Source organism: Carcharhinus amblyrhynchos, chromosome 20 (genome assembly GCF_965287045.1).
Source record: "Carcharhinus amblyrhynchos chromosome 20, sCarAmb.v2.hapA, whole genome shotgun sequence".
Taxonomy (NCBI): domain Eukaryota; kingdom Metazoa; phylum Chordata; class Chondrichthyes; order Carcharhiniformes; family Carcharhinidae; genus Carcharhinus; species Carcharhinus amblyrhynchos.
In genome coordinates, this window is record NC_137343.1 from 2293185 (window position 1) to 2316364 (window position 23180).

Genomic DNA, 23180 nt, shown 5'->3' on the forward strand with positions numbered 1-23180 from the left:
GCCCGCCCGAGCGCTACTGCCCTGGAGCCCGGCCCGAGAACCAGAAAAACAACCACCCGGCGCGCCGCTTAACCCGCTCCGCCCCGCCCACGGACCCGCACGAAGGTTCCGCCGGCGGCTCCTCACCCCACCGCGGCGAGAGATTCCCGGGGCCCCGGGAATGGCCGAGGAGAAGCGCAGCGTGGCCACTCAGACGGAGCGCGGGGCCTCGGTGGATCGGTATCGGCAGGTTTATAGATACCTGTCCCGGGGAGCCTATTCCCGGGCTCTGGGCCCCCTGCAGCGGAGGAGCGTCCGCAGGTTCGCCGCTAATTTCAGGGTGGAAGGTGAGGAGGAAAAACAGCCGCCGATCTCCCCCCCCCATCTCCCTCCCTCTCCCACCCCGCCCCCCATCTCCCCCCCCATCCCCCTCCCCCTCCCCCCCCCCCGCCCCCCCATCTCCCTCCCCCCCCCCCGCCCCCCCCATCTCCCTCCCCCCCCCCGCCCCCCCATCTCCCTCCCCCCCCCCGCCCCCCATCTCCCCCCCCATCTCCCTCCCCCCCCCCCGCCCCCCCCATCTCCCTCCCCCTCCCCACCCCCCATCTTCCCCCCCGCCCCCACCGAGCCCCCTCCCTCCCTCAGTAGCCCCCACCGAGCCCATCCCCAATCCAATCTTCTCATCCATTTCCCACTCCTCATTGACACCCCCACCTCTTGATCAGATGCTTTGAGAGCAGGAGGGGGAGAACCGTAGATGAATTGGGCTTGCAGAGGCACAGTGGACTGACTGGCCGCCTTCTGCACTGTAATCATTCTGCATCACAAGAGGATTCTCAGAATTTTTACTGGTTGCTTTTAGGATTGTCATGTCTCTCTCTGAACTCCCCTCAGATTCTCTCTGATGTAATCTTTAAGATCTTTCTCCTGCCTCAATCACCATCTCACAAAAATGCTGACTATCTAACTTCAATGCTGTCCTCACGCAAGTTGATGTTGTAAATGTTCTCAGTTAGTGTTTAGCTGCCTTTCAAAACCATCCTTGTACTGTGTTACAGCAGACTGCTGGCCCTTTGAAAGTACTTTCCAAATAACTCCACTCCCCTTGCCCCTTCCCTCTTCAGGTATTTTTTCAATTCTCTGTGAAAGTTATTATTGAACCTGCTTGCATTCAACAGCAGAGTTTCAAACCAATTCTCTTCAGCTTTTGTCCCAACTCTTCTGCCAGTGAAATTTGCTGATGACACCAAGATTGGGGGAAAGGCAAATTGTGCGGAGGGTGTGGAGAGTCTGCAGAAGGATCTAGATAGGCTGGGCGAATGGGCCAGGAAATGGCAAATGGAATTTAATGTTGGCAAGTGTGAGGTGGTCCACTTTGGTAGGAAGAATGGTAGGAAGGACTATTACTTACGTGGCGAAAAACTGCAGCAGGCGACGGTGCAGAGGGACCTCGGGGTCCTTGTGCATGAGTCGCAAAAACCCAGCCTGCAGGTGCAGCAGGTGGTCAGGAAGGCGAATGGGATGCTGGCCTTCATAGCGAGGGGGATTGAATATAAAAGTAGGGAGGTCTTGCTGCAGCTGTATAGGGCATTGGTGAGGCCGCAGCTGGAGTACTGTGTGCAGTTTTGGGCGCCGCACCTGCGCAAGGATATTTTGGCCTTGGAGGGAGTGCAGAGGAGGTTTACTAGGCTGATACCGGAGTTGAGGGGGTTGAGCTATGAGGAGAGGCTGAATAAACTAGGCTTGTACTCGTTAGAGTTTAGAAGAATGAGGGGAGATCTCATTGAGACGTATAAGATGATGAATGGGATGGATAGGATAGAGGTGGAAAGACTCTTCCCGCTCAAAAAAGACAGTAGGACTAGGGGGCACAGCCTCAAGATAAAGGGGGGGCGGTTCAGAACGGAGTTGAGGAGGAACTTCTTCACTCAAAGGGTGGTGAATCTCTGGAATTCTCTGCCCGTTGAAGTGGTGGAGGCTGCCTCGCTAAATATTTTTAAGAAGCGGGTTGATGGGTTTTTGATAAGAGAAGGGATTAAGGGTTATGGGGAGAGGGCGGGAAAGTGGAACTGAGCCACGACAGATCAGCCATGATCTTATTGAATGGCGGGGCAGGCTCGAAGGGCCAGATGGCCTACTTCTGCTCCTATTTCTTATGTTCTTATGTTCTTATGTTGTGTCCTATTGCTACCAACCCTTCAGCTACTGGAATCACTTTCTGCTTACTTACCGCATAAAAACCTTTCATAGGACATACAACTTTACAGCGCAGTACAGGCCCTTTGGCCCTCGATGGTTCCGCTGGTCGGCGCAACAATCTAATGACCCTCTAACCTAAACTATTCCAATGTTATCCATATGCCTATCCACTGACCATTTGAATGCCCTTAAAGTTGGTGAGTCCACAACTGCTGCAGGCAGGGCATTCCACGCCCTTACTACCCTCTGAGTAAAGAACCTACCTCTGACATCAGTCCTGTAACTATCACCTCTCAATTTAAAGCTATGTCCCCTCGTGTTAGCCATTACCATCTGAGGAAAAAGGCTCTCACTGTCCACCCTATCTATTCCTCTGATCATCTTGTATGCCTCAATTAGGTCACCTCTTAACCTTCTTCTCTCTAACGAAAAAAACCTCAAGTCCCTCAGCCTTTTCTCATAAGACCTTCCCACCATACCAGGCAACATCCTGGTAAACCTCCTCTGCACCCTTTCCAATGCTTCCACGTCTTTCTTATAACACGGCGACCAGAACTGTAAGCAATACGAGAGCTGCACCAGAGTTTTGTACAGTTGCAACATGATCTCACAGCTCCGAAATTCAATCTCTCTACCAATAAAAGCTAACACACTGTACGCCTTCTTAACAACCTTATCAACTTGGATGCCAACTTTCAGGGATCTATGCACATGTACACCGAGATCTCTCTGCTTGTCGACACTACCAAGAGTCCTTCCATTAGTCCTATATTCTGTAATCCTGTTACTCTTTCCAAAGTGAATCACCTCACACTTTTCCACATTAAACTCCATTTGCCACCTCTCAGCCCAGCTCTGCAGCTTATCTATGTCCCACTGCAAACCACAACATCCATCCTCACTGTTTACAACTCCTCTGACTTTAGTGTCATCCGCAAATTTACTAACCCATCCTTCTACACCCTATAACTTTGAACATCTCTACCAAACCGCATCTTTCTCTGCTCAAAGAACAACCCAAGCTACTCCAAACTCTCCTTGTAAGTGGAGTTCTTCAACCTGGGTATCATCTGGTAATCGTAACAATATTTAGAAAATGGAAAATTGAGCATTGGACAGAGTGGAAAAAGGAGGCCATTCTGCCCATTTGAGCCTGCTTCATCATTCGTTGAGATCATGCCTGATTTGGTAGTAATGTCAACTCGTTTCCCGTCTGCAGCCTTGACCCAGCCTCCACTGCTTTCCAGGGAAGAGAATGCCATACTCTAACGATCCTCTGAGAGCGAATATTTCTCCTGATCTTTATCTTGAGAGGGAGACCTCTCATTTTTAACTGTGTCCCCAAGCTCTAGTCTCTAGCACAAGAGGAGACATCCTCCTGATATACATCCTTATCAAGCCCCCTCAGGATCTCCATTACGATCATCCCTCATTCCTCTAAACTCTGATGGACATAACTGCAACCCATTAAAACAGCCTTTATGGAATGAACCCCTCATTCAGGAATCAGTTGAGTAAATTGCATTAGAAGCAGTTCAGAAGCAAATACATATATTTTTAAGTATGGAGACCACAACTATACACTATATTCCATATGTCACCAAGGCCCCATACAGCGGTAGTCCCTACATATTTATTCTATTCCTTCACAATAAACACCATTCAGTTGTGGTGTAACTTCTTGGTTTGCATTCCTTGATGCTCCAATGATGTTGGGGAGGGAATTCCAGGATAACGACTCAGTGATGATGACTGTTAGCCAGGGCCTTGTTGTTTTGTGAATTGCTGGCTTGCTTTGCCTGTGTAATAACCCAGGTGGGTGATTCTTTGGATGAGGGGTCTGGCTGATTAGAGGAGCTGCTCTTGCAGAGAGCTGGCAAGGACACATGGGGCTGAATGGCTTTCCTCTGTGATGTAACTGCCCCCAAGGCTTCATCGCTTGCCCCCAATCGCTACACTCAACCACACAGCCAATACTCCAATTCCCAATAAGTGAGTGTTCTACCAGAGTGGGAGAAGAGGCAGCATTGATGCCAAATACTGTGTTGTTCAGAAGCAGCATTGCTGGAAGGTTGGCAATGCCAGTACCATCAGTGCCCAGTCAGTGGGGTTCCTGCTGCTTTGGGCCATTCAGGATGGGGATGCTGAGCCAGGCCTTCCTGTTGCCATGGTGACGCCTCCTTACCCACTTCCGGCCGGTGTGACCCTCAAATCCACCCGGGTACTTCCGGTCCGTTCCCAGGGTTTCCGGGCTCCGCTAACGGGAGGAGGATAGAGCCGGGGCCGCCCCCAGCCGCGGAGCCGGGAATCCCGCCCGCTGGCCCCAGCTCCCGGCCCGGCCCCTTCACCGCCATGGCCGAGTCCGGGAATAAATTTAGTGACATCCAGCGGTACCTGTCCGATGGCCGCTTCCCCTCCACCTTCTGTCCGGCTAAAAAGAAGAATCTCAAGCGGTACGCGCAGAAATTTCAACTGGAAGGTAGGTAGGTGGCAATCACACCCCCAACAGCACCCCCCACCCCCATCACCACCCCCCCACCCTCCATCAACCCCCCCCACCCCCATCACCACCCCCCACCCTCCATCAACCTCCCCCACCCTCCATCATCACCCCCCCACCCTCCATCACCACCCCCCCACCCTCCATCAACCCCCCCCACCCCCCATCACCACCCCCCACCCTCCATCATCACCCCACCACCCTCCATCATCACCCCCCCCACCCTCCATCATCACCCCCCCCACCCTCCATCATCACCCCCCCACCCTCCATCATCACCCCCCCCACCCTCCATCATCACCACCCCCACCCTCCATCATCACCACCCCCCCACCCTCCATCACCACCCCCCCCACCCTCCATCACCACCCCCCCCACCCTCCATCACCACCCCCCCCACCCTCCATCACCACCCCCCCCCCACCCTCCATCACCACCCCCCCCCCACCCTCCATCACCACCCCCCCCCACCCTCCATCACCACCCCCCCCCACCCTCCATCACCACCCCCCCCCACCCTCCATCACCACCCCCCCCCACCCTCCATCATCCCCACCCCCACCACCCTCCATCATCGCCACCCCCCACCACCCTCCATCATCGCCACCCCCCACCACCCTCCATCATCGCCACCCCCCACCACCCTCCATCATCGCCACCCCCCACCACCCTCCATCATCGCCACCCCCCACCACCCTCCATCATCGCCACCCCCCACCACCCTCCATCATCGCCACCCCCCACCACCCTCCATCATCGCCACCCCCCACCACCCTCCATCATCGCCACCCCCCACCACCCTCCATCATCGCCACCCCCCACCACCCTCCATCATCGCCACCCCCCACCACCCTCCATCATCGCCACCCCCCACCACCCTCCATCATCGCCACCCCCCACCACCCTCCATCATCGCCACCCCCCACCACCCTCCATCATCGCCACCCCCCACCACCCTCCATCATCGCCACCCCCCACCACCCTCCATCATCGCCACCCCCCACCACCCTCCATCATCGCCACCCCCCACCACCCTCCATCATCGCCACCCCCCACCACCCTCCATCATCGCCACCCCCCCCACCACCCTCCATCACCCCCCACTCCCCTCCCCCCACTCCCCTCCCCCCCAGAATCCTTCCCACTCCCCACACGCACATACAATAAGTGCTTATCTTCTGCAGAGTAGTTGGGATTGATCTATTGGAGTTTAGAAGAATGAGAGATGATTTTATTGAAACATACAAGATCCTGGGGTGATTCGGTGGAGTTAGATACGTAGAAGATATTTCCATTTGTGGGAAAACTAGAGCTCAAGTATACAGGTTATGAGTAAGAGTTCTATTCTTTAAGATGGGAATGAGGAGAAATGTTTCCTCTCAAAGGATTGTTTGTCTATGGAATTCCTACTCCAGAAAGCAGTGGAGTCTGTATCATTGAATTTATTCAAGGGAGAGTTAGGCAAATTTGAGGGACAATGGAGTCAAGAGTTACAGGGTGCAGATGGTTAAGTGGATTTGAAACAGCCAGATTGCTTTTGATTGTTTTGAATGGCAGAGCACGCTTGCCAAGGGCTGAATAGCTTTCTACAGCTCCTAGGTCCAATGATAACCAGTCATGGGATAATGTGAAGTTAAACAAATATCCAATGGGTTCCAATTATCTGAATATATAACTCAATTCATACTTGGATCGTGGCACTTTTTTTATCTTAACTAATTTATTGATCATAAGACTATATGACGTAGGGGCAGAAGTAAGCCACTCAGCCCATTGAATCTGCTTCACCATTCAATCATGGCTGATATTTTTCTCATCCACATTCTCCTGCCTTTTTCCCAAAACCCTTGATTCCCTTATTAATCAAGAACCTCTCTATCTCTGTCTTAAAGACACTCAATGACCTGGCCTTCACAGCCTTCTGCGGCAAAGAGTTCCACAGATTCACTGCTCTCTGGCTGAAAAAAATTCCTCCTCATCTCTGTTTTAAAGGATCGTCCTTTTAGCCTGAGGTTGTGCCCTCTGGTTATAGTTTGTCCTACTAGTGGAAACATCCTCTCCATGTCCACTCTGTCCAGGCCTCGCAGTATCCTGTAAGTTTCAACAAGATCCCTCCTCATCCTTCTAAACTCCAACGAGTACAGACCCAGATTCCTCAACCGTTCCTCATACGACAAGTTCTTTGTTCTAGCCTTGTTGGTATGGACTAAGTATTGTTGAACAAAAAAATAGTCTACCATGATATCCTTCCACTATTTACTGCATAGCAGCAGGCCATTCGGTCCAACTGCACCATGCTGGTGTTTATCCTCCACACAATCTCCTCCATTCGCTTTATCTCATTTGATCACTGTATTCTTCATTTCCTCTCCCGTGGAAATGTTTATCCAGCTTTCCCTTCAATCCATCTCTATTATTCACCTCAGTCACTCTGTGTCATGAGTTCTCAGTGAATTCTCAGCTCTCCCTGGCTATATTTCTAGTTTAACAGTCTGATCAGCTGCATTCTCTACTCCTCCTGCACTGCCAGGGATGCAGACAATTCTGACAGCATCAATGGAGAGAGAAATAGAGTTAATGTTCAGGGTCTGTGATCTTTCACTACTGGACTATTTCCAGCATTTTCTGTTTTTGAGTTCCAGTTTCTACAGTATTTTTCAGTTGTGTTGATACAAATCATTCTGGTTGCTTGATCTAGATAGTTTTACTCAAGGTGCTCAGCTCTCTATCATTTCACCGACTGTATGGCATATGTACTTAACCAGTGAGGAAGGAGGTGAATGATTCCCATTTTACCATAACATTACCTCTGTCAATAGTTGTGGTAAAAGTTCCGTTTTTCTCATTCATATCCTGGCCAAAAGACCTATTGCCCATTAATACCCCAGCAGGATCTGTTATTTATTGATTAGCAATCTTGTTGATCTGATACGTGTTGTGTTATTTTAAGGTGGATGTTTGTATTATGTGGGGCCAAAGAAAGACGAGAAGAGAGAGGTGGTGGCGGATCGAGAGAAGCGAAGGCAGATATTTCTGGAGTGTCACTTCTCCGATATCGGCAGCCACCTGGGTCAGAAAAAAACTGTGCACAGGATCCAAAGCCGATACTATTGGTTGGGAATTGTGAAGGATGTCGTTGATTGGGTAAGGAAGGAATCACAAAAAAATTAACTAATAACTGACAAGATTTTGTTTACAATCAGGTTAACTCCATAGTCTTACAGCTCATAAAAAAGTTTCTCCTTATTTACACCATCTAAACCCCTCAAGAATTTGAACTCATGAATTTAAAACTCACCTGAATCTTCTCTGCTCTAAGACCTCTCTAATGTTGATTGGAGACTTGGCTGCTTCTTAACTTTCTGTAACAAACTTTATCATTTGGAGAAGTTGTTGCCTAAAGTGATGCCATTTAATTGTTGGTTGTTTGAGAAGTGATTTTCTAAAGGACTGTTTCTTTTGTGTTGAAACTGTAGATTAAAATGTGTGACACCTGTCAGCATGCAGAACACTACAAGAATATGTCTCGCAAGTCCCCATCCCTGAAGGTGACCAGACCATGGGAAATTCTCGGCTTCGACCTCATTGGTGAGGCAGCTTTTCAGTTGTGAATGTTCCCTAATGTTTCGTTTCTATAAAATCTGATGGTATTTGTGTCTTCTGAGGTCCCTTCCCAGAAACCACCTGTGGAAATACATACGTGCTGACGGTCACTGACTATTTTACTAAATGGGTTGAAGCCATCCCAATAACGAAGAAAGATGCTTCATCAGTAGCCAAGGGGTTGGCTGCCACCTTTTACAGGTAAGCCCTTTAAATGCATTGGCTTTTCTGCCATTACTCATGTTCTAGACATCAATTATTTGTTTTCTTTTGTCGAGTAAATTCCTATTGTAAGTAGGAATCAGTGAAAGTTTACTCCAAAAAGCAGTGTCCAAGATATTTGAAACTCAGAGCTAAATGTAAATACTTCATTCAATGCACCTGTTCCTTTTCAAATATTCCAAACGGCACATACAGATCCTAAAGTTCTGATTTTGGAATTCATTCAGCTTTGGGGTAAAAACTTCTTCCAAACCTCCAGACCCACGAAATCCCAGAAGATCAGGTTGTTGTCTCTGGAGCAATTGAGTCGACTGGACAAATCTATATTCCCAAGAGTTTCAAAGAATGTGAGGCAATTGAAACATAAAGTTCTTAAAGAAGCCCAACAAGATAGATACTGAGAGACTATTTCCATTGGCTGGAGCACAAGTCTCGAGTTAAGGGGTCAGTCGTTTAGGATTGAGATGAAGAGAAATTTCCTAAAAGGAGTGTGTACTTTTGGAATTCCCTATCAAAGGATTTTTGATTTGATTTATTATTGTCACATATATTAGTATACAGTGAAAAATATTGTTTCTTGCGCACTCTATAAAGCATACTGTTCATAGAGAAGGAAATGAGAGAGTGCAGAATGTAGCTTAGGTGTAGAGAAAGATCAACTTAATATAGGGTAGGTCCATTTAAAAGTCTGGTGGCGGCAGGGAAGAAGCTGTTTTTGAGTCAGTTGTCTACGTAACCTCAGACTTTTGTTTCTTTTTCCCAACGGAAGAAGGTAGAAGAGAGAATGTCCAGGATATGTGGAGTCCTTAATTATGCTGGCTTCTTTTCCGAGGCAGAGGGAAGTGTGGACAGCGTCAGTGGATGGGAGGCTGGTTTGTGTGATGGATTGGGCTTTGTTCACGACCTTTTGTAGTTTCTTGCGGTCTTGGGCAGAGCAGGAGCCATACCAAGCTGTGATACAACAGAAGGAATGTTTTTTATGGTGCATCTGTAAAAATTGGTGAGAGTCATAGCTGACATGTCAAATTTCCTTAGTTTTCTGAGAAAGTAGAGGCATTGGTGGGCTTTCTTAACTATAGTGTCGGCATGGGGGGGGTTAGGACAGGTTGTTGGTGATATAGACATCTAAAAGCGTGAAGCTCTCGATCCTTTCTACTTCGTCCCCATTGATGTAGACAGAGGCATGTTCTTCTCTACACTTCCTGAAGTTGATGACAATCTCCCTGTTTTGTTGACATTGAGGGAGAGATTATTGTTGCCTCACCAGTTCACCAGATTCCCTATCTCATTTCTGTACTCTATCTCATCATTTTTTTGAGATCTGATCCACTATGGTGATGTCGTCAGCAGACTTGAAATCGAATTGGAGGAGAATTTTGCCCACGGTCATAGGTGTATAAGGAATATAGTAGAGGGCTGAGAACACAGCCTAGCGGGGCATTAGTGTTGGCGATGATTGTGTAGGTGGTGTTGTTGCCTGTCCTTACTGATTGTAGTCTGAGAATTCGGAAGTTCAGGAACCAGTCGCAGAGGGAGGTGCCAAGACCCAGGCCATGGAGTTTGGAGATGAGCTTTTGGAACAATGGTGTTAAAGGCTGAGCTGTAGTCAATAAATAGGAGTCTGAATAGTGTCCTTGTCATGTAGGTGTTCCTGGAGTGAGTGCGGGGCCAGGGAGATGGCATCTGCTGTGGACCTGTTGCACCAATAGGCAAACTGTAATGGATCCAGGTAGTCCGGGAGGCTGGAATTGATTCCTGCCATGACTAGCCTTCCAAAGCACTTCATAATGATGGACTAAAAACTTGAAGCTCTCACTGGCCTACTGGCTTAATTGATCAAGATCCTGTTGTAATTGGAGATAACTTTCTTCACTGTCCACTATGCTGTTAATCTTTGTGTCATTTGCAAACTTACTGACGCTGCCCCCAATATTCTCATCCAAATCATTAATATAAATGACAAATAACAGTGGGCCCAGCACTGATCCCTGAGGCACACCGCTGGTCACAGGCCTCCAGTTTGAAAAACCCTCTACAACCATCCAGAAGCCAATTTTGTATCTATTTAGATATCTCACCCTGGATCCCGTGAGATTTAACCTTATGCAACAACCTACCATGTGGTACCTTGTCAAAGGCCTTGCTAAAGTCCATGTAGACAACATCAACTGCATTGCCCTCATCTACCTTCTTGGTTACCCCTTCAAAAAACTCAATTAAATTTCTGAGACGTGATTTTCCACTCACAAAGCCATGCTGACTGTCCTTAATCAGTCCTTGCATCTCTAAATGCCTGTAGATCCTGTAATCTATCAAGAAAGTAGAAGCCCGTTGGTGGGTTTTCTTAACTATAGTGTTGGCATGGGGGCACCAGGACGGGAGGCAGTGGCTGCTGCAGCATTGAATGTGTTGAAGGCTCTTATGGGATAGTTTTTTGGGCATGAGAGGAATGGAAGAATATGGGACCAGGTGGGAAAGTGGAGATGAGGAAGAAGATCAGCCATGATCTTACTGAATGGCACAGCAAGCTCAAGGGGCTGAATGTCACCCACTCTTGTTTCTTCTGTTCTTAAAACCTCAAGGAGGACAAAGCAGCGAGTTAGAAGTATAAGTGCCAATTGAATGAGGTTAGTTGGGTTTCACTACAGTTTACTGGGGCTGGATAAATGACAATGGTCCACAGACTGTTGGATGGGTCCCTTGCTTCTTGACATTATAAAATCAACCTTTAGCAGTGTGAATGCTGTCTTGGATTTTTTTTTCAGCCCCTTGTATACTGCACCTTAAAAGATGCTTTTTTAATTTGTCTTGCTTGTAATTCAAATTTTCTCTAAAAGATTTTTAGAAATGCATAATATTAACACTCTGACATATAATACTCTAATCCTTTTATTAGGAGCAAGAATAGGCCACTCTAACCTGCTCCATCATTTGATAAAATCATGGTTGATGTGACTGTGACTGTGGCCTCAGCTCTATTTTTCTGTCTACCCATTGTAACCTTAGACTCCCTTGTTAATCAAGATTCTATCTAACTCAGCCTTGAAATATTCAATGACCCAGCATCCAATGCTTTCTGGGAAAGAGAATTCCACAGTTTAACAACGAGAGAGAAAATTCTGCTCATCTCCATCTTAAATGGGAGATTCCTTGTTTTTAACATGTCTCGTAAAGCCTCAGCCTCCTTGTGGGTGCGATTGGAGACAGTTGGTGTTGCTGGGCCATCACTAATAATAGCATTTATTTATTCTGCAATGCTTGCTTCAAAATCTCAGACTTGTGTTGACGAAGTGGTATACTTTGATTGGAGCATTCTCTTATTTCTGCATCAGCTGATTATCGGCCTCATGGATGTCCTTTGTTTGACACAGGTTTGGGGCTTCAAAAGACATATTCTCCAATGAAAGCAGAATATTTTGTGATGAGGTAATGGATATTTTCAGTCTTTTGCATGGATATAGGGGGTGTGTGTGTGCGCGTACTGGAATAACAACAAAAAATGTGTTAAATCCTGCCATCAGTCAATGTAAGTATTACTCCAGAACCTGCTCACTCCCCCTACCCCACGTTGGACAATGCTAACCATTATGCTGCTAATTACAATGAGCAGAGTGCTTACAGTCTCTAGCTATTCAACTTCTGATTAGACCACACCTGAAGATACTGTGTACATGTCTAGGAACAGCACCCTAGGAAGGAGATATTGGTTTCGGAAGGAGAACAGTATAAATTTACCAGGATGAGACCTGGACTCCAAGGGTTAAATTATGAAGGGAGATTCCACAAACTAAGATTCTGCTGCCTGAAATTAAGAAGATTTAGCAATGATTTGATGACAGTTTTCAAATTATTAAGGGGAAGGAGTAGGATAGAGAGAGAGAGAGAAACTATTTCAACTGGTTGGGAAGTTCAAAACTAGAGGGCATTGTCTGAAACTTAGAGCAAAGACCTTTCAGGAGTAAAAAATGGAAAACACTTCTTAACACACATTGTTGGGAAAAGCATTAGACTCTTCCACAGGTGCCAATAGATGTGAGATCACTTGTTAATTTTAAAATTGAGATTGATAGATTTAACCAAAGGTATTAAGGATTATGGGGCAAAGGCAGGTTTATGGAATTAGATTGCAGATTAACCATGATCACATTGAATGGCTGTACAAGCTCAAGGGGCTAAATGGCCTCCATCTGATCCAATGTCCAGTGTGACTCCGCACTTTAATAATTGTAGGGTCTCCTTGTCCATCAAATTGGTATTTTATTCTTTCTTTCCCCTATTCCTGTCTCCTTGTGGAAACCTAACCCTTGACTTTTGTTGTACAAATCAGATTGTGGATTTGTGATTCACCTTTACTAACTGATATCCTCCAATTTAGCCCTGTTTCCTGAGAAGAGGAGTGAAGAAAGCTGCCTTATTTCTGGCTTCTCATTGAGCTGTTTTGAGCAGATTTCAGGGAACTCATTCTTCTGTTGTTGAATCATTCTGATTTCTATTCTTGGTGCTGTTTTTCAGTGCCTGAAATGTTTAATGTTGTGCCAGGGGTGGAGTTGATGTTTCTCTAGCTTTACATCCTAAGCTCGTGTCTTGTTTACTTTTGGTAGGTGAGCAAAAACCTGTTAGAAAGATGGAACATTAATCACAAAGTGACTCCCGCTGAACACCTACAGCACACAGGACTCGACAACAGAACCAATGAGATATTGAAAGCAGCAATCAGAAATGCAGTGATCTCTAAGCAGAGGGAATGGGATGACTGCTTGGATCCTATCTTGTTTGAGTTTCGGACATCAGTAAATTCGAGTACTAAGTTTACACCCTTTTTCCTGCTGTATAATCGAGAAGCTCGGCTGTCGTCTGAGGTAGGATTGTGATCTGCTATTTTCTTGCAGTTACTATGAAGTAAAAACAGATTGTTGGTAAATTGTTTAGATATGGCCTTACGTGATATTTCTTTGAACCCACGACTGATCCTGATGGAAGGTCCTTGACCCTGCAGGTGATGTCTGACCTGCTGAGAGTTTCCTGCATTGTCTGATTTTATTACATTTGGGGTTTGTGACAGTTAATGTAGTGGGGTGACTTGATGCAATGGGTTTCAGTTGTTATTGAGATGTGGTTTCAACCCAGGCAGGAAGGGGAAAAGGCTTGTACCCAGTGTGGAAGTGTGAGCAGTGACTTGATTGAAACAAACAAGATATTGACGGGTCTTGACAGAGTGGAGTGGGAGAATCTAGAATTAGGTACCACTGTTTGAAAAAAGTGTTGTGTATTTCAGAGGCAATTAATTTTCTCAAAGGGCTGAGAGACTTTGGAACTCTCTTTCTCAAAAGGTGGTGGAAGCAGAGTCTTTGAATATCTTTAGGGCAGAAGTAAGTAGATTCTTGATAAGGAAGGGGGTGAAAGCTTATCAGGATAGCTGGAATATGGAGTTGAGGTTAAAATTAGATCAGCCGTGATCTTATCGAATGGTGGAGCAATTTTGAGGGGCCGAATGGTCTACTCCTAATTCAGATGTTCAATTGAGAATCTGTAGCTAAAGACCATCAAGAAATGGTCTCCAATCTGTTCCCAGGACAAGGATGCTGGTGTTATTCTGCTTTGAGAAGTCTCACTCCCAAGTTGAGTTCGATAACCTGCCCCAAGAACCAGAACCTAATAGCTCCCAGGTAAACAAATCTTCTGGCCAGTTATCGATAAAAGCATACAGTCCCCAGGCACCAGCAGAAACGGCCGGATGTGAAGCTAATGTTTGTGTAAATGAGAAATTGCCCCAAAAAACTTGATCAGCTCAGAGTCAGAGTTCTTGAACTACTTCAGTGATCTGGGCTTTAAGGATTAAGCTGATGGTTCAGTACGTCGGTCAGTGGCGCAGTGGCATTGTTGCTAGATCACTAATCCAGAGACCCAGCATAATGTTCGGAGGAACCTGGGTTCAAATCCTACCACAGCAGATGGTGAAATTTAAATTCAGTTTTAAAAAAGAAAATCTGGAATTAAAGGTCCAATGATATTGTTAAAGCTCCTCTGGTTCACTAGTGTTCACTATATGTGACTCCAGACTCAGGTTGTGGTTGACTCAATTGTATCCCACTGCTGCAAAGAAAACAAGAGAATGAAACTGGATTGCAACACTTGAAACGACAACAGCAAACCTGAAAAACAGTCAGACATGGGCAAGAAAACCTCCTGTTCACTACCACGTAGTGCCCGTCCCCCTCCTCAGCTGATGAATCCTCCATTTTGAACACAGAATTACCAGTAAGAGAGAAAAATGTACTTGAGCTCATCCTCACCAGCCTTCCTGCTGCAGTTGCATCTATCCACGACAAATATCGGTAGGACTGGCAGTACTTGCGGAGATAATGTCCAGTCTTCACATTAAGGATACTCTCCATTGCCTTGTGTGGCAGTACCACTCAACTACTTCACACAAACCTAGCAACTCACAACTGGGCATCCATGAGGCACTGTGAGCCATCACCAGCAGCAGAATTCTACACAACCACAATCTGTAACCTCATGGCCTGGCATATCCCCCACTCTACCATTACCACCAAGCCAGGGGATGAACCCTGATTCAATGCAGAGTGCAGGAGGGCATGCCAGGAGCAGCACCAGGCATATCTAACAATGAGGTATGGTGAAGCTGCAACACATGCTGTTTGACAGGTAGTCCCAAGCAGAAAGTAATAGAGTTAAGCAATTCCTCAACTAACAGAAGAGATCTAAACTCTGCAGTTCTGCCATATCCAGTCTTGAATGGTTTTGGACAAATAAAAACTCACTAGAGGAGGAAGCTCCACAAATATTCCAGTTCCCAAACATCAGTGCAAAAAATAAGGCAGTTGCAACAGTCTTCAGGCAGAAGTGCTGAGTGGGTGATCCATTTTGGCCTGCTCTTGAAGTCCCCTACATCACAGATGGATAGTACAGTATTCCAGCAACTACTGCAGACCTGTGCTTCAGAACTTGCCAAGCCTCTAGCCAAGCTCGTCCAGTACAGATACAACACTGGCATCTACCCAATGATCTGGAAAATTGTTCAAGTATGTCCTGTACACAAAAAAAAAGGACAAATCTAACCTGGCCAATTACTGCGTCATCAGTCTACTCTCAGTCATCAGTAAAGTGATGGAAGGGTTATTGACATTGCTATTGAGTGACACTTACTCAGCAATAACCTGCTGAAGGTGCTCAGTTTGAGTTCTGCCAGGGTCACTCAGCTCCTGACCTCATTACAGCTTTTGTTCAAACATGGATTAAAGAGCTGAATTCCAGAGGTGAGGTGAGAGTGACTGCCGTTGACACCAAGGCAGCATTTGACCAAGTGTGACATCAAGGAGCCCTGGCAAAACTGGAGTCAATGGGAATCGGGAGAAAATGCTCTTCTGGTTAGAGTCATACTGGCACAAAGGAAGATGGTTATGGTGGTTGGAGAACAATTGTCTCAGTTCCAGCACCTCACTGCAGGAGTTCCTCAGGGTAGTGTCCAAGGCCCAACCATCTTCAGCTGCTTCTTCAAGGACCTTCCCTCCATCATAAGATCAGAAGTGGGGATGTTGGCTGCACAATGTTCAACACTATTCGTGACAACTCAGATACTGAGCAGTCCATGTCCAAATGTCCAAATCCAAGTCCAACGCCGGCATACCCACATCACAAATGCAACAATACATGGACAATATCCAGGCTTGGGCTGAAAAGTGGCAAGCTGGGCAGCAGTGTTAGCGCTGCTGTCTCACAGCGACAGGGACCCGGGTTCGATTCCAGTCTTGGTGACTGTCTGTGTGCAGTTTGCATGTTTTCCCCGTGTCTGTCTTGGTTTCCTCTGGGTGCTCCGGTTTCCTCCCAGAATCTGAAAGACGTGCTGGTTAGGTGGATTGGCCATGGTAAATGCACAGGGTTATAGATACGGTGGGAGCTTGGGCCTGAGTAAGATGCTCTTTCAGAGAGTTGGTGAAGACTCAATGGACCAAATGGCCTCTTCCAGCACCCCAGGGATTCTATGGTTCTAAAATTCGTGCCACACAAGTGCCAGGCAACAACCATCTCCAACAAGAGAGAGCTTAATCCCCCACTCTCAACATCCATTGACCCGAAATTGAAGCGTTTCTTCATTATCGCTGGGTGAAGACCTGGAATTCCATACCTAACAGCACTGTGGATTTACCTAAATCACAGGGACTGTAGCAGTTCAAAAAGGCAGCTCATCATCACCTTTTGAAGGGCATCTAGGGATGGGCAATAAATGCTGGCCCCAGCTGTGATGCCCACATCCCCTGAATGAATAAAAGAAACTAGAAGTGTTGCACCATTTTGTATATGTTAAACTGAGGTTCCATTAGCCCCCTCAGGCAGATATAAAAGATCCCACAGATCTCAAAGAAATCCTATCTTTTCCCATTATAACTTGAAAACCTCCATCAAAATCACTCAACCTTATAAATTCCAGGGAATGCAGCTCTAGTTCCTGGAATTTTTCCTCATAATTTAACCCTTAGACCCAGGAATTATTCTAGTAAACTTACACTGCACACCCAGGAAGGCAATATATCCTTCTACAGAACTACACAGTGACTCCAGGGTTTTGTGTAGCTGAATCATGACTGATACACCCTTGTATTCTAACCCTCGAGGTAAAAAGACCAACACTGCACTCAGCACTTTGATGTTTTGCTGTACTGTTCAGGATTTGTGTATCTGGAGTCCCAAGTGTCTCTGTCTCCACTGTTCCTGGCTTTTCACTGTTTGAAAAGTCCCTGTTCTATCCCTTTCGGTCCAGAGTGGATAATCCCACATTTGTCCACGTTGAAATCCATTTGTCTCCATTTTAGCCATTCACTTAACCTAGCGATACCTCTTTGTAATGTTATCCTTCCATCTAGAATACCACCTAGTGCTTGTGTCATCAGCAAAAATGGATATTGGATTTCTATCTCATCAGTCATTTATAAACACGGTGAATAGCTGAGGCACAACACTGATCTTTGTGGGACACCATTTGACACATCCTGCAATTAGAATACCTGCCCATTATCCTGCTGTCTCTTTCCTCATAGCCAATGTCCTGACCAGATCAATAATCTGCCCTCAATTCCTTAAAGCTTCAACTTGACAAACAATACTTTTTATAAGGCACATTATCGAAATACCTTCTGAAAGTCCATGTAAGTAACATCCATAGTCATTCTCAGTGCACTACTTTAGTCATCGCCTCAAAGATTTTAATTGGGTTTGTTATGCCTAACCTACACTTCACAAATCCTGATGAAGTAAAACTCCGATTATACACAAACAAACAACAAGAATAAACTATTCCAATGCATTTAAATAATCAGTCAGTGAGTCCCGCTCTGAGTGCATATCCAGATCCATGTGTCAAACTTAATCTTGTTAAAAGTTCTTGCAGAGAAGGGCAAAAATTAGCTCAGGAACTGATTTGTCCTGCACTTGAGGGAATGTAGCTTTCTCCCTGAAAATATCTAACAGTATTACTGAGACAGGGTAATTCTCAATCAAACTCTCTATTCTCATCAAAATTCTCTGAGCGCAGATTGGTTCTACATTTGGAATAGTTCAAATTTCTTGCTGTAATCTACTACAGATATAAAGTATATAATAAAGTACCTTCAGCTCCCAATTATAGCTCAGTAACTTCATATCTATGGTTGAGAATTTACCAGAGTTTATAATTCAGAAGGAGTGACTGAACAACATGAAAACTTCCAGCTGATGAGAGAGAGAGACTGGATTTTCCAATAAATGAGCGCTGTTATCTGAGATTAATTTACACGTGTATAATGAAGTGAAATTAAATTGAAATGTTAATCTTTGTGTTTTCAGGGGAAGTTTGAAATTGCACACGAACACCAATCGCCAGAAACCTGTGACATCAAAACTGAAAGCATAGATGAGTTCACCAGTTCTGTGAGTGAGCAGCAGAGTGCAGTTAAAGAAATGGTAAGTGTGAGAAGGCTCGACAAGTGGCTCCCCCTGTGAGCCACAGTGATGTTCGTTTCCTTTTGATCGGGTTTGTCAGATTTGATCATGGATATCAGTTAGTAAAGACCTGGATCCTGGTTTTGAGTCCAGCGTTGGTGGCTGTTCCATCCAGGTATTGGCTTTACCATTTTCAATGTTAGTGAGTCGAGTGGAAGTGTGGATTAGCTGCATTGTGTTCAGGCAAAATCACAGTTCAGTTTTGCAAGTTACATCAACTTCAATGTGGACGGTCATTTTTTTCTAATTTTTATCTAGTTTAAGGCTTTTTTTTTGACTTCAACAACTAACTCATGAGGCTATATGAAGTAATAGAGAAGCAAAGCTTCCCGTTTGGAGGGGCTGTGCACAGATCAGCACCTCTCAGGGTAAATAATTTCCACATCTGTGGATTTCCTCATGACTTCAATTTGAAGACTTTGAAACAGGCTGAGGTTTTCTGTGTGTCAGAGATGCCTGACTGACTGAAACTCTGATTTAATACATCCTTCCTCTCCCTACTCTCCAAGCATTTGATGTACACACAGCTTCAAAAATGCCACTGAGGCAGCATGGTGGTGAGCACTGCTGTCCCACAGCACTAGGGACCTGGGTTCGATTCCTGGCTTGGGTCACTACCTGTGTGGAGTTTGCACATTCTTCCATGTCTGTGTGGGTTTCGTCCGGGTTTTCGGGTTTCCTCCAGGTGGTCCGGTTTCCTCCCACAGTCCAAAGATGTGCAGCTTTGATGGATTGGCTATGTTAAATTGCCCCTTAGCTAGTCCCCCTGACACTATGTAAATGCATGGGGTTATGGGGATAGAGCCTGGCTGGGATTGTGGTTGGTGTAGACTCAATGGGCAGAATGGCCTCCTTCTGCTCTGTAGGATTTAACGATTATAATCACTCTATGAAATCTTCATTCAAAGAATTTTCACCAAATTTGCGCGTTAGCTATTTGCTGAAACTTGACACAACTTGTATTTTAATTTAACGTGAGCTTCAAAAGGTTTTTAAAAATTGTTTCATCGTTGCCTGTGAAGCGGTTTATGTTGGAGTTAACCAAAGAGGAACATGAAGTCTGAGCCCTGTGATTAGCTGTCTTTTGCCTCTTCAGGTAATCGCTAACATGGCTGCTGCTCATAAACGGGAAAAGAAGAATGCAAAAAGGAAAGCCAGGAAAGGAATTGTGCTCTCTGCTGCAGAAGAGGGATTTCCAGGCAGCACTGACCCAACAACTAAAAAGCACAAAAAAAGTCACTTTCTTTCTTTCCAAATTGAAACAACGTTGTCCTCTGAACACAATGTGAACAGCGGCATGGCGTGAGAGGGCTTTACTTCAATGTACAATAATGCCCAGGAACTGAGGCGGAGAAATTGTTGGAATGAATCCTCCTTGGAATGTCCTCTCATCAATGGATTAGGCGACAGTGAAGAAATCAGAGCTCCAAGCCCCAATGCTGTGTCCAGCATCAAACAGTCCAAATGCCAGCTGTGAAGTTAACAATGAACCTGATCAAAACATCTTGCATCAGAATTACTTTATAAATAGGCAGCTGCCAAATGCAAATACTGTAGATGTTGTTCATTCATTAACTGTTCAGTTGTTTGTGCTGAATTTGCTTTACAATTTGCACCGTGTAAATAGCTAATGCTTGTTAGAATCCATCATTGTAAAATTGAGGTATGCGATAAAAAGTGGTTTAGTAAGTTTGCAGAATTATACTATAACTGCTTCAGAAACTGAAATGATCCACAACTTGGCTTAAAAAAGGCACTGAAATCCACCCAACTTTTCCTACCTTGATCCTGAATGGGTGGAATCCACAACAACCACTGTGAACCTTCTCACCTTAATCTGCTGTAGGACAAGTACAGCTAAAAGATATCAGAGAGACGCAGAGAATAGGCTGCTTGAAGTGTAAGGAGTATTTATTTAATGAGGAATACTGATACTGAAAATTGAACTTGTGTCAGAGTTGGTATCAAACACTCCACGTTGTCAATGGGAATCAATGTCTTAATGCTGCCCTATCTTCGAATAAGGTCTTTATCTTGCACTTGGTAGGACCTTGGTGCCTGTTCCTCCTCGCTCCACCCAGGATCTATCCAGTCACCTTCCTATTTCTCAACCACTAGTTTTACCCCCGCTGGAATTATCCAGAAGTGCAGTGTTAGTTTCTACCTGGATGCTGATGATAACACCTAGCTCTACCTCACCACATCCTCTCTTGAACCCGCCACTGCCTCTATCAGATTGCTTATCCGACACCAAGTACCCAGAAACAGAAATAACCCCCCCTCCCCCAGCCAACTAATTATTGGGAACACTGAAACCGTTATTGTTTATCTTTCAGCACAAACTCTGTCCCTCGACAATTCCGTTCCCATCCATGGAAACCGTAAAGATTAAACCAGACTGCAACCTCTGTCACGTTTGACTGTAAAATGATTTTCCGACCACATTTCTGCACCATTGCTAAGACCACCTATTTCCACTTTTGTAACATTCCTTAATGCTACCCCTGCCTCAGTTCATTTGCTGGTTTTACCACCTTTGTCATCTTGAAAATGACTCTCCAGATTGAACTCCCCACTCTCCAGAAACTACATCCAAAACTCTGCTGCCCATATATTAACTCTCCGTGTGTTCTGTTCTCTCATCTCCCCGTGGCTCACTAGCCTCCATTGGCTTTTGGTCTTAATTTTTAAATTCTCAACTTTGTTTTCATATGTTTCCATGGCCTCAGCTCTCTACCTCTGTAAATTCCTGCAATCCGTCAAGATGTCTGTGCTGGTCTCTTGTGTACCAGTTTTTAATTGTTCTGCCATTGGCAGCTGTGCTGTAAGCTCTAGAATTCCTTCCCTGGATCTCTCCACCTCCTTATCTTTTCATGACTCCCTTGACCAAACTTTTGGTCGTTTATCCTAATATCTCATGTGGCTCATTGTCAAATTCTGTTTGCTGATACTCCTGTGAAATGCCTTGGGACCTTTTACTGTAGTGAAGATGCAGTATTTCCTGCATCAGCTGTCCTGAGATCCTCTCTGTACAGGTTGACAATTACCGTCGAGTTTTCTGCAATTCTGGGTTTTAATCAGAATTGTGAAATGCATTAGCCACTGACCACATGTTAATTGTATTCCTGATTTTAAATTGAAACAAGTGACGGACACAGTCGTCCAGTCATGTGATCTCTGTGCTCTTCACGTAAGCTTTTTTGTGTGTTTGTAAGTAAAACAATAATGAAAAGCAGAGAGTGAGAAGATTTTTATCTGCGCGTCTTACTTGGTTACTGAATTAGATGTTTGTTCAGTAAATATCTGTCTGTGGAATACATGTTGCCTACTGTTTTGTACTATATTTAGTACACGTAGATCAAACCTGGGGTTAGTCAGCAGTTTCTATTTGAGCCAACCAGGAACTGCCTGGCTACTTCTTACATCGGACCCCTACGTTCAACTAACATAGAGAAGGAAGCGGGCTCTGGAGGGGGAAAGGCCAGGTGTCTGAGCAACTGCACCATTTTATCTCTGCAAAGGGATATTTTACATGATTGTAGCTCAAACTGATAAAGATCAAGCACTCAGTTAAGCCTACCCTATCCTGGTTTAAATCTACATAGCCATAGAATCATAGAGGTTTACAGCGTGCAAGCAGGTCCTTTGGCACAACTTGTCCATGCTGCCCCTTTTAACCCCGAAGCTAATCCCAATTGCCTGCGGTTGGCCAATATCCCTCCATATGATCAACAGTGAGAAGTAAAATACAAAACTAGGAAAATCCTGCACACACCCACCCACCCACCTCATGCATGAGAAGGTCCTTGATAATTGTGCTGGTGATTCAATTAGTTCTGTTTTTTCCCTGTAGTACTGTTTAAAAATAAATCCTTCAAGTATTTATCCAATTCCCTTTTAACAGCACGGTGCGGGCAGTGCATTTCAGATCACAATTCTTGCATAATTTTCCATCATTCTCTGGTCAAAGACGTTTGAGAGATTGGGGAGTCTGTTTAGCCACTTACCTTACAGATACCGTCACATAAGAGCAACACTAAATGTGTTAGAAGCAGCCCAGCAAAGGTTTACTAGACTAATACCAGAAATGGGTGGGTTGTCTTGTGAGGAAAGGTTGGAGAAATTAGGTTTGTATCCATTGGAGTTTAGAAGGGTAAGAGACCACTGGATTGAAAGTTTTAAGATCCTGAGGAGTGTTGACAGGGTGGATGAACTAGAGGTCACTCATTTAAGATAAAGATGAGATTTTTCTGCTTGAGATCTTGAGCTTCTGGAATTCTTCCTCATGAGGCAATGGAAACAGAGTCTTTGATTTTTTTTAGGGCAGAGCTAGATAGATTTCTGATAAATAAGGGGGTGAAGGGTTATTGGGATAGATAGGCATGTGGGGTTGAGGTTACAGTCAGATCAGTCATGATCTTACTGAACGGTGGAGCAGGCTTGAGGGGCTGAATTGAACCTGGGTCCCTGGCACTGTGAGGCAGTAGTGCTAATCACTGTACTACCTTGATATTAAGGTACCTGTGTATTTGTGAGTGGGTGGACGAGGCAAGTGTTTGTAGTCGTCTTGATCCCAACTGAATTATAGAAAATACTCCGCATGTGCAAACCTGGATCACTGGCTAAAAATGCTGTCAACGTTTAAACTTTTTGAATAGAAAGTCCCTGTGTTTATGTGGCA

At 45.3% G+C, this 23180-nt stretch overlaps 1 protein-coding gene across 3 annotated transcripts; it reads left to right on the plus strand.

The window, feature by feature from the left end:
• Nucleotides 1–3: 3 nt before the first annotated feature.
• LOC145355707 (gypsy retrotransposon integrase-like protein 1) lies at nucleotides 4–21806 on the plus strand. Of its 3 annotated transcripts, none has more exons than XM_080207963.1 (8): nucleotides 4–326; nucleotides 7626–7819; nucleotides 8152–8263; nucleotides 8341–8479; nucleotides 11872–11926; nucleotides 13102–13359; nucleotides 18344–18460; nucleotides 19596–21806. In XM_080207963.1, exons 1-8 carry the CDS (start codon nucleotides 161–163, stop codon nucleotides 19803–19805), a joined length of 1251 nt encoding a protein of 416 aa, XP_080064089.1. In that variant the 5' UTR covers nucleotides 4–160; the 3' UTR covers nucleotides 19806–21806. The 3 variants fall into 3 exon arrangements, with proteins under 3 accessions (XP_080064089.1, XP_080064087.1, XP_080064088.1); XM_080207961.1 differs by lacking the exon at nucleotides 4–326 and adding an exon at nucleotides 4432–4654; XM_080207962.1 differs by lacking the exon at nucleotides 4–326 and adding an exon at nucleotides 4474–4658.
• The last annotated feature ends 1374 nt before the right edge of the window (nucleotides 21807–23180 follow it).